At 47.0% G+C, this 12,255-nt stretch overlaps 1 protein-coding gene across 1 annotated transcript in view; it reads right to left on the reverse strand.

Annotated features, from left to right (window-relative positions):
* Positions 1–1,508: 1,508 nt before the first annotated feature.
* Positions 1,509–12,255, reverse strand: part of RPRD1B (regulation of nuclear pre-mRNA domain containing 1B) — a gene marked incomplete at its 5' end in the record, with an annotated part of 20,347 nt that continues 9,600 nt past the window's right edge. The window contains 2 exons of the mRNA XM_009864321.1: positions 1,509–1,838; positions 11,115–11,290. Of these exons, the coding sequence (XP_009862623.1) occupies positions 1,689–1,838; positions 11,115–11,290 (326 nt within the window). The remainder of the gene's footprint in view (positions 1,839–11,114; positions 11,291–12,255) is intronic.

Consider the following 12,255-nt stretch of genomic DNA (forward strand, 5'->3'; position numbering starts at 1 on the left):
GGCCCGGCCCAGGCCAGGGCGTAAATCCAACCGCGCCGGGGCACGAGGCGTTCTGCCTGTGGGACACGGCCCGGGAACGGCCCCCACGGGCTCGGCGGGGCAGCGAGGGGGCAAGGTGCTCTTCAGAAAGCACAAAACAAAGTGTCAGTACGAAAAGGACTGAGCTTAATGACTTGGTGAGCAAAAAGCTGCTGCGTTATTTGTTTTAGCGGAACGCCGAGCAGGCTCCTGCACACCCCGGGAAATAAATGAAGGAGCGCGCAGAACAAGCCCCACATCCGGGCAGGTTTCCTCTCAGGGCTGGGACAGCAGCAGCTTAAGACTACAGGAGGCACAGACAGGGCCGTCCCTCGGCCAACTGCAGCCTCTGCGCCACAAAACCTGCGCTATCGCACCAAGCGTTTCCAAAAACTGAAAACGTTTCATAGTGAGAGGTGCTAAATTTAAACAGAATTGTCATCCAAATTGGAATGGTTTGCAGTGATCAGAGTCCAGCCTGTTAGACCTAACACACAAACTGAACGGTAACTACACCCACGGCAGCTAAAACATTAGCTGGCAACACAATGGAATTAAGAACATTTTGAATTTTTTCCTTTTCTTTACTTTTCCCGATTATAAAAAAAAAAATCAACTCACAATAACCTGTGACACAAAATTAAGTACATCCTTCTAGTATCTACATGCATGGACACGGTATATGTGCATACAGGATATGTGCATATATACGGGTCTATTTTCTATATAAATAAATATTTATACCACATTTAACTCCTGTGCATCAAATAACTTCACTAAAGCTACGGAGAGAATTTATAGAATAGCATTTTCAACGTCACCATCCCAAGGGCAGATCAGACAGTGCCTGTCACGGGGATACCCACTGTCACAACACAGCAGCCCAACCTCACGGCTTCGGTGATTTTGTGTAACGAAGAGGAAAAATGTGGTATAAATCTAAGGTAGCTAGAACAAAATTGACTTCCGCTCTCATTTAGGTAATATCCAGTTCTGCATTGCTCAGCAGAGTGTAAATCATGAAGCTCTCTCTAATTCGCAAAGAAAAGCTGCTTATTTTTATTGCCTGCGGTGAGTTTCAGTTTCTGCACGCCCTCCCGTGAGCCCTCCTGTGAGCCCTCGAGCTGCAGAGTCAGGAGGAACATTTCTCCGTCCCGCTGCTCAGGAGATGCCTTCTCACACTGCCCCGGCACAGCACCGGCACCCCCTGCCCCACAGAGCCCACGAGCCAGAGACAAGGGGCAGGAACCCAACTAAACCAGGTCAGACTTACTGAGAAAGGACACCACACTTTCAGGAGGACAAGGGTTACGTGGTCAGCCTCTCTTCAAACGCTTCCCAGGTTTGTACATACACGATTCTCATGAGTTCTGTGGGTTAACGAGTACTAAGAGCAAACAGCAACTGAAGAGTATGGAAAAAATATGAGAAAAGTTTGCCTATACAGACCAGCCCGGCTCCGTCGAGCGCTCGCCACGCCTCGCTCTCTCTCCTCCCCTCAGCGTGAGCCGGCGAGCACGGGGACAGGCGGAGCACGAGCAGCCAAGAGGTCAGAAGCGAGGTCTGCGAGTTCCTTCCTAGGGTCAATCTCGGAAGACTGGCTTTTCCAGTCAACACCAGAGTCTTCTTACTTCTGCTGGTAATAACGGAAGCTGGGGGCACCGACTGCTCTAGTCTGTTGAAAAGAGGTCCCCAGCAGAGGGCAGAGGCGCCAGCCCTCCCGTGACGTTGGGCAGCAGCGACAGGTCGGGAAGGCTCTGGATGTGAGACTTCAGCTCCTTGCGCACCTGGGTTACCCGAGCGAGCTTCTGTTTATATTCCTGAGGGAGAGAGACAAGAGAACAGAGATTAAGCTCAAGTTAATTAACGGCACTTTTAGTTAAGCCAGGAGGATTTTCCAGGTGAGGATTCCAAGAGAAGGTGGCAAGGCCAGTTCCTCCAAGGAACTATCGGCACAACCGCAGACCCTGCTAAAACGCTCATTCTGTCCAAGCTTGATCAATTTTGAATAGTTAGATAATGCCATTTTCCCCTTCGAGCCACTAAATCCAACCAAGTTTTGGTTGTGCACCAGGGTCTCCCTGTCAGCACCCAAGGGGGCTGTACCACAAGCGCAGCACGTTGGCAACACCGCTGAAACGCAGGTACGATCCCGAAACGCAAACCACGGGAAGACACACTCACACCGGATTGAAACCAAGCAAAATCAAACACGAAGCTTTTCAGAGTTGTATTACTTTTCAGAGCTTTCTGACAAAGGGAGAAAAACAGGCGGCTGGCCCAGGGAGGCTGTGACAGCCGCCTCCCCGAGGTGTCCCAGGCCAGGCTGCACGGGGCTTGGAGCAGCCTCCTCTGGCCGGAGGGGTCCCTGCCCAGGGCAGGGGGTGGAACTGGATGAGCTTCAAGGTCCCTTCCAGCCCAAACCATCCTGTGATTCTGTGACAAGTTAAAACTCCCCAAAGAGGAAACTTGCCAGTCGTTTTCTTCCACAAACAATGTTTGGATTGAGCATGAGAAGTTCAGTAAGAAGCATCTACTCATCTTCAGAAACCTCCACGATCTATGGGGCAGCAGGCAAGTGACCCGTGTGTCATAACGAGAAGACGGAGGAAGAATTTGGACCCTGAGAATGACAGAACTGCACCTTGCTAAACTACGTTCAGAGGCCGTTTAAGAGCAGCCCAGCACATACCCACGTTATCTGTTACAGAAGCTCAACTAAAGACTGAAGTTTATGTAATTTTTAAGGTTTTGCAATTCTAAATATTTATGTAACAGGCCCAGAAGACAGCTGCTTAAGTAATTAAAAAAAAAACTATCACATAATTTCTTCTGGAATGCACCAGTCTAACTACACGTGGCATTTTTTTCATGCAACTCCAAGATGCAGGAACCAGTGAGCTTAAGAAAAATCCTACAGAATAGGCTCCCATACAGTCAGCTGTAATATTAACTTATTTTTCATTTCTTAATTACTTGGCAAAGAGAACAGTTTACCAGAGAACAGAAGTTTGTCTTTGAAGATCAAATAAAATCCGGCACGCATTTAATCAAAACATCTTTTTGAAGAGTTTATGGCTTAAATCTGGTCTCTCTAACCTCCCAGTGCTGGTAATTCCCTTCACCTTCTCCAGATATCAAAGCACAGCAGTTCCTGCGGGGTTACGAGCAATGAGTTCACACTCTGTGTTTCATAGAACAGCGAGAGCAGCAATCAACTGCAACAACTCCACGGCTACATAAATACATCCCACGTGTGTCCTGCCAACCCCAAGTAAGAATGTCCCTTAACAGCCTATTTCAAACTTAAATCCTTTTACGAGGCTCGGCAAGTTAATGTACCACCAAAACCAAACACTTCTGCTCCCATATGTGGGGTGTACACTGAAATAATCAAGTTCAAACAAAGCTCGATCTGTTTGACAAACTAAAGCAAACTGTTCTCAAGCCCAGAGGAGAACAACAACAAAAAACAACTCAGGAGAAGGTGCAGCCACGAATTTATGACCGCAAGGATGTGTTTGGTTTTGCCAGAAGAGAAAGAATTGGGATCAAATTAAGAATGCACCCCACATCCCTCGTCATGCCACTTGGGGAAATACATATGGAAACAAGTCAATTAGATACCTTATAAAGACAGAGAAAAAAGAAAAACACACAGGCAAACAACCCCGATTATTAAGCGCAAACACAGAAGAAAAGCAGCTAGAGGAAAACCAGGGAAGTACTGCGTTCCCACACTTTGTGCCCTTCTCCAAGAGACAACTGTTTTAAGAAAAATAACAAAAATTCAGGCCGTTGTCTGGAAGTGATGGATATCAAGCCAAGAAAGAAAAGGCAGTGCTTTCTCAAGAATGCTGAACTCTGTCAGGAGTGAATATTGGCAGATTTTTTTCTGCTGTAGTAATTCTTGGTAAAAACAGAAAAGAAATAGAGAAGAGCACGGCAGCTGGCAAGTCCCCCAAGTCTGATAAACAGGTAGAATGTGCAAATTGCAAGAAAATACCTCATATAACTGCTTGGATTGCCAAGACCCACGCACAAGAATTCTGTAACAACAGGTCCAAGGCAATGTCAACCTCCATGGGAAGACAAACATCCTGCTGCTCTGCCGAGAGGGCCCAGACTTGGCCCTTCTCCCACCCAGCGGGCACTGGGACACGGCGGTTTGTCAGGGCAAGAGTTTGTGTGACTATTACAACCGTATTAGAGACAAACAACATCTCCTTCCTAACAGAACTATTCAGGGGGTGAGAATCTTCCCAACGCCTCGCCTGGCAGCCACGGCCATATCCCACAAGGTAGGACTCTGGAAAAAGCTCTCACGGAAAACCACGTTTTTCACATAGCCCATGACATGCTTTGAAACTGCATTTTGCAGATTTTTTGCATAAGGTCCCTCCATTTTATAAAATGGAAAAAAAACACGAAGTGCACTCAAAGAATCTGCTGCTTTCTGAGGTCTTCGTTTGTCCTCCGCGTGTCTAGCTAATTGCCTCACCGCAGAGTAGGCTTTCATTAAGATTAATAGTATTTGCATGCTATTTGCTTTTTTTAGACAAAATAATGAGATCTTTGCTGTAAGCAGGAGTTGCAGGATGACACAGAAAAAAACCTGGCGCTGTGCCACACGGACGCTTTTGCTTATCAACATTCTCTTTCGGTAAGCGGCATTCTACAGCCACGGCAGGCCAGCGAGTTAGCCACTTAGTCCCTGAAACACACGCAAACTTGGAATGAAATGCCTCTGAGCCCATCTGACGGAAGCGTTTCGATCAAAAGCCGTCTTGATTCAACATTATAAACCTGGAACCGACACAACAGGAGATTCACGCAGAGGATGGCTGCACGGCTCACTTCGCCTTGTCGAGGTTCACGGCACGGACTTCAGGTGATTTCAGCTCAGAATTCACACAGACCACCTCCGCTCCTGTGCCAGGTCAAGCAGGAACATGCTGTAAGAAACCACAGCAATTGCATCTACTCAAAACCATCTAGTTAAGCATTAACAAGAATTTAGGGAGTGAATAGGAAGAGCAGCCCGCCGCTCTCCGTTTTGATATGCTGCAGCCTGAGCTAGATGTCTGAAAGCAGAAGACCACAGAAGTCAGGGAGAAAACGTGCCAGAGGCTGCACAGAAATCCAAAGAGGAACAGGCAGTGAAGTGAGAGGTTTGACAGGGCTGCGTTTATAGGGTCAGGTAAGATCTCTATTTAAAAATGTTACATATATAACACTACTAGAGCAGGCTGATGAGGTCTTCCTTAGCTTTTGCAGCTCGCCTTTTAACACATATAAAGTACTTTTGAAACACATTCATAAAACAGGTTAGAGTACGAATGCCAGTGGTGAAAGCCACTTTTCCTTATTTTGCAGCAGCACTAAACCTGAGGATTTCATACAGTGCACCTGAAGGATGCAGCCCAGCGATGAGAGCCTGAACGATGCCCTTCCTTACGCAGCTTCGGCTCATTTTCACGCCTTAAATTTGTTCACAGTCTTGCCTGTTCAGATCTGACAAGGCTTCTTTCTTTTGCAGCATCATCCATCACACTTCAGCAGAGATGGCGTTCCTGCTCTTGGCACGACTACACGCTCTGAAACCAGAACTCGTCTCCTTGCTCTCCTCGTCGTTCACAACAACCTCGAGTTGTCCAACAGACGAGTCAGCACCAGAGGCCCCTGCAGAGCACTTCCCCAGCTGCCAGAGATGCCTCCTCCTCAGCTGCCACCCTGGCAACACTTAAAAGCTCTCTCAGAACGGGCCCAGGCTGTCATCATACGACGGCAACGAAACGCGGCTTCCCTTGCAGCATCACCCTTCCTGCAACAAACACCGGGGGGTTGGGGGGGCAAGTGATGCTCACGGCAAAAATCAACATTTAGGGCAGAAGCAAACAGCTACGTATGCACCTGCCCAAGCACCTCCATGCTTCTGATCACTAAGCAAAGGGGTAGGCATACACTGGCTCACTTCAGTAAAATGCATGAAAATATTCCGTACTAACATTGGATGATTTTTTATTCACCTGAAGGGTGATTTCCTTTGCAGAACTACTACAATTATGAATGCCTGTAAGCACCTACAAAGTGAAGAAATTAAACCTTTGCATTGCGTCAAGAAACACAGCTCCTGCCTCGAGCCACACGCCGCACAGCGCAACCCCATCGTACCGCTTGGTCCTTGTCCCACACCCAAAGGCAGGACCGGCTCCCAGCTGGAAATACTGACACAGCTCCCCACTTTTTGCCGTGTTACTCAGCTGTTGGGCTCTACAGACCCGGCCGGGGTGCTGCTCTTCAGGCTCCTACTGCCCTGCCCAGGGCAGGAGACTCCACTCCACTGTCCAGCTCCCTCGGCTGCCTCCTGCTGCCTGCACATGTAAAATAGTGAAATTTCTGCTTACTGGCAGAAAAACTAAAACTTCACCTCTTGTTCCCTGCCTACCCCACTGAAACGAATACATCACAACCCAGGAGTTCTTGTCTGAGAGGAAAGTGGCAGCCACAAAGGCACGGCAGCAGCGACACGCAACAAAAACCTAAGCGGTGGAAGCAACACAGCAATAAATTGCATATTAACCCACCGAACTAAATCATATTTCAAGAAAATGGGTAGTGCCAGGCGGTCCAGAAAACCTCAAGTGAGATTGTACTTCATCCTTCAGAGTCACATTATCAAAGAGGGTCTGCAAATTCATACGGGCGCAGCTTTAACACCTTATTAAAGTTGCCTTGAAGCCATGAATATTAAAAACCACGAACATCTAAAAACCCCCACAGCTCTCAGCAGGGCTCTAACTCACAATTTTTCAGGTGCTGTCAACAATCAGAAAATTTTTCCTAACTCGGATCTTAACTACAGTATGTTTTTTTACATTTATATGCACACGCACCCGTATTTGTATGCCCCCCCAGCATGCTGCACCGCACGCACACCGTACGTGCTACGGGATGTCCCTACAGTGTCACTTTTTAGAAACGCAGGCACAGAAGACAGCTGGAGGGCGTGGGGAAAGAACTTGGCGTCACCGACTGCAAATCAAAACCAAAGTTCTGAATGCGCATTTTCCTCTTTTTCTTTCCTCTCTTCTGATTAAATAACCTCCGCTCCACTTACTCCAAATTTTCTAGTGGCAGTGGTTATTTCAGACACCCATAAAGCCTCCACACACTTTCCCATATTCCAGCACTACTTCCCCTTGATTTTTCTAGTCCATCTATTTAGTTGACGCCACTTTCCAGACATCTGCTACGGCAACAGGGAAATGTTCTCCTGGGAATCTCCCCGCTAAACTTCATATTTACAAATTGATTCCCTGGATTTTTCTCTGCTTGCTTGCCGCACACTCAGGAAGAGTAGGCTGACTTCAAAAGCTGATCCCTGCCCTTGAAGCTCTACAGACTCGGGTGCTGAAGGACAAAACCCCTCCCAAGCTGACCCTACTGGTAATTAACAGGGGCAGCAACAGCCAAAAATAACACAGCGCAGAACACTTCGGTTGGAAGTTATGATATCCATGTGAGATACAAAGACACCTTATCTCATTCTCACAGAGACACCGGTTCTTGTTGCTCTGCCTGTCTGAAATTGGAGTTTATTTCCCGACACCTACTATTATGAAGAGCCTGGCCCAGCCCAGCCACAGGAGATCACGTGCCAGCTGCAGCCTCCAGCCCACGACTGCTACAAATGAAATTCGGTGCTCAGGTGTCGAACGACAGAATCCACCAGACCTTTCAGTAAGCTAACCCAGGGACTATTTACCCTTAAAATAGGTGCCTAGTTATAGGCTTTCAGCATCACCTTTGGCCCAGTCAATTTTGCTCTGCAGCTCATTACCAGAGTTAAAGGCCTTCTGCCTTCTCCTTCTAAGCCCTTTCCGACCACAATCAAATTACCACAATCTCTCTTCCCCCCCAATAAAGTAATCCTAATTACGACACTTTCAATTTATCCAGTTGCCACGCTAAAAGCAGAGTTTGTCCACATGTCCAGATCGCCAGGCTCCGCGCCAGCTTTCTATTATTGTCGAGTTACCGACACTTCTCAGCACCGCGGCATCTCCACCCTCGCTCGCGCCAGTCAGCACCGAGGCCGAAGCGCAACTCCTCCTCCAAAGCCACCTTTTCTCAGTGCATCGTCCCTTAACAGAACAGCTTTCCTGCAGCTGATGACGAGAGCTCGGGTTTTGACATCGCAGAGCATTCTGCGCATTAGCCCACTAGACATAAACACGGGGAGTTCATGTACACATTTTGAGAACTCGCTGTGGTTCACAAGGGATGGTATTAAGAGGATTAGTAAACAACTGTAGCTGCTCAGACCACAACAGCTGCTTTTCAAAAGACGTAGATTAGCTACTGTCATTGCCATCCTACTGACAGACTTTACTTTGTAAATAAAACACACAAAAAATATTCAGTGTTATTTCCAAATTAGAAATCTCCATAACTGAAAACAAAGCCCTGAGACACATCACTGTCAGAAACCCCTTTCCCCAACTGGCAGCCTTGGCTAGATTAGGAAAGCGAAGTAAACAATCCATCTTCCATCTAAAAATGCCATCTCGTCTGAGAGTCAGGAAACTTACTTCAGAAGGGGAAAAAAAAAACCTTACGGCCAACAGTGCCAAAGATGCTGGAAAAGATACCTCGAGAACGCAAAGCACACAATTAGAAGACGCGTAAAATTAGATTGGTTTAAGTTATTTTCTTATTTCAGCTTTTGCTTGAGTAAATGTTTTGCTTTCAAATACATTCTTAATTGCTACAAGACTTTCAGATCCTTCTATTAAAACGCTTATTAGCACTACAAAGAAATTTCCAGGCTTATCAACAACGTTACTGGGAGAACATCAAAGACTCAAACAAACGTGATGAGCAGATACAGCCTGTGGTATCTGGAACCAGCATCTCCCAGCACTTATTAACCCTCTACAACTCCAGAACAATGGGACGCTTTAATCAGGCAATATCCCTCAGCTGAGGCTCGAGATGCGACATGAGCAGGAGTTGTGCCTGCAGGTCAGTAAGCACTAAGACTGGCATTTCCTGCAGCTCGTTTTAGGCTTCCACAGCACTACGGCCACCTCATTTGGGCAGAAGAACAAAGATGCCGACCTGAACATACATTTAATAAGATCATTCTTTAGCTTCCAACATACTAAAGAATGTGTTGATACCTAAGAGCGGGCAAGCAACCCGTCCTGCTGCCCTCAGCAGGATTGCTCCTGTTAACACAGCAGCTCAGCCAGCCAACGGCTTCATTCTCAGGATGACATCTCTGCCTCTGCCAGGCACAACTTCCGAGCAGCATTCCTCACCACACGGACACCCACCTGCTCCAGGGGCCAGAGGAGGCCACAGAGCCGACCGGGGCCTGCAGCACCTGCCCCGTGAGCACAGGCTGAGGGACCTGGAGAGGAGAAGGATCCAAAGGGGAGAGCTGCCAGCGGGCTCCCAGCACTGCACCGGGGCACAGGAGAGATGGGGAGGGGCTCTGGGTCAGGGGTGAGGGGCAACAGTTTCAAACTGAAAGAGGGGGGATTTAGATTAGATATTAGGAAGAAATTCTTTTCTGTGAGGGTGGTGAGACCCTGGTCCAGGTTGCCCAGAGAAGCTGCAAGTGTCCCCTCCCTGGCAGTGCCTGACCTGGGCTGGTGGGAGGTGCTGCTCTCCGGGGCAGGGGCTGGAACTGGAGGAGCTCTAAGGCCCCTTCCCACGCAAAACATTCTGTCATTTTCCAAAACAAAAAACAACACAATTGTGAAACCATCTCAGCTAGTGCATTAGAAATTTTAATTTAACATTGTCATTGCTCATTTCTGAATTTCACAGTCTCAAATTGACTCAAATTTATGGATTGTTCTGGGCTTTTAAAAGCATTGCTGCGCAGCATTTTTGCTTTTTCTTAAAAAAACTAAACAGCAGTATGTCTATCACTTACGTATTTTTATACATACACACATGCATGTTTCTACTAGCCAGGTGTCCTTTCAGCAAAGTTAAAAAAAACCCAGCTTGACCCAAGACTTGTCCTGCTATTCAGCAAATAACTCAGATGCCAAACAGGATTTGGTTTTATTGTATCTCTCATATCCATGCCTGAAAGTGCCTTTTAAAAACCTCAGTCACAAGACAGATGTTACAATTGAAGAAACTCAAGCTAAACATTCTAACAGAATTAATAACTATCAGCTCTCATTCTGGATACAGAATCAGCACTTGTAGGCTGATTTGGAAAAAATGTTGCTCTGGAACAAGCAATATGTTCACAGTCACAAGACACTGAGAAACTCTAGTATAAACACACACACACCAGAGAAAACACTCAAAGCACAATCTACCTCAGAACAATGTTGCCTCGCTGTCAGAGGATTGGGTAATCCAGCACACAGGGCCCCAGCCCAGCCTCCTTCCAGGAGATTTTGTCCTCTCCCCAAGTCACGTCCCACCCAGCGACAGCTGCTCGCCACAACACGCAGGCCCCGGCGTGGAGGCGGCAGTTTGACAGATGGCACGGGGACACGCAGCCACAGCCAGGAATTAAACTTCCACACTAGTCCCAAGGCGCTGGTGCTGGAGGAACTTCCTCCCGGAAAGAACATTTCAGCACAGAAGCTGGAGGTGAGAGTGGCTGTTACAGGATGGGCAGAAGCAGTTAAAGTGCCCTCCCTCACCAAGCAGGGGCTGGGAGGGTGGATAAGGGGCACCCAACCACAAGGGAAAGAAAACAAAAGGATGGTCAATAAAAACCAAAACCAGCTGATTGCAGCAGAGGGAGGCTGATTTTCTGGAAATGGAGATTTCATAAAAAAAGATGTTAAGTCTGAAGAAACTTGGTCAGGTGAGCTTATTCTTCTTTAAGAATGGAGTTCTGGGTCTTCCGTGCCCACGCGCATTAGACATACCAGACCAAATGTCCCAATGCATTTGCCTTCTCCAGACTTGACATCACGGCCTCAGCCCTGGTTTTACTCCAAACGTAAAGCTAACACCTAGAATCACCTCCCTGGAGAAGGACAAAGATCAGGAATCAAGCGGGACACCGGTGAGACAACTGGCTCACGGGTACCGGTGGGATCAGTACTCACTTCTAGCTTCTTCTCCTTCTCCGTCAGCACGTCCTTCTGGTTCTGGGTGTACTCAATGAGCATGCGTGCCAGCTGGCGTCGGTCCTCCAGCTCTGCTGCCAGCCGCCCGTTGTACTCGGCGAGTAACAGGCACGCTTCGTCCACCGTCTTCGAGAGGCGCTCAGCCGCCTCCTTGTCTGCAGGCAAAAAGGGGAAAAAAAGAAAGGTTGGGTAGTTTAGAGGACAAAGCTTCAATTACATCTCATTCATAAATACACTTCTGGCTTGACAGGAAAATAAGAGTTCTCATCACAGGGGACACAAAGGAAATAGGCAAGACTAAACCCAAGAACGGTGGTTTTATGCATGGACATGACTGACTGCATTTTGTCCTTGCAAAGGTGTCCATGATGGGGTGGGGACAGGATATAAATCTACGAGGTTAGCCTCTATAGACAGGTTAATTAAACTAAAACATCAGGCTTTACTTGCAGCTAAACAAATTGGGTGGTTTTCACATTTAAACATGCTGTGCACTTTTTAATTTCACTTTGCTTGTGTGGATGCATTAGGAGCTACTCAGAGGAAACACATGAATTGCACACCAGGCTTCACAGCTGGACACCCTAAGAGTGTATCACAAAGGGCTGAATAAGTGACAGTTCATAATGAGTTTTAAATTAAAACTACTTCCAGGAACAAGAGTCAAATCAGTTCAACATTTAAATGCTTCTGCTAAGACCACTTTTCAAATGCAATTGCAAGAGTCAATTTAGACAAAGACCAACACATTAATGGAGGTAGCAAGTTTCCTTTTCTGTAGCCATCGAGGAGTAAGTGTGTGCTCAGCACAGCCTGATAAGAAAAAATATCTAACAGTCAAGGTGTTGCAAACTAAACACATCCACCTAACAACTCTGGCCCCATTTCCTTTACAGTCTTACAAAACACTGCTGATGCTCTCCAAGTACAAAAGCCTTGGTCCGAGCCAAAAAAAACCAAATAAAAATCCAAACAAAAGTAAACAAGCAAACTCTCCAAAACAAACAAACAAACAAAAAAATCCCACAAGCCAGCTACATAAGTTTCCTCTTCCATTTTATTTCAGAGAATAACTATCTACTGATTACCCAAAAGCTAGAAAATACAGACACAACAGCAG

Source organism: Apaloderma vittatum, unplaced genomic scaffold (assembly GCF_000703405.1).
Source record: "Apaloderma vittatum isolate BGI_N311 unplaced genomic scaffold, ASM70340v1 scaffold39512, whole genome shotgun sequence".
Classification (NCBI taxonomy): Eukaryota; Metazoa; Chordata; class Aves; order Trogoniformes; family Trogonidae; genus Apaloderma; species Apaloderma vittatum.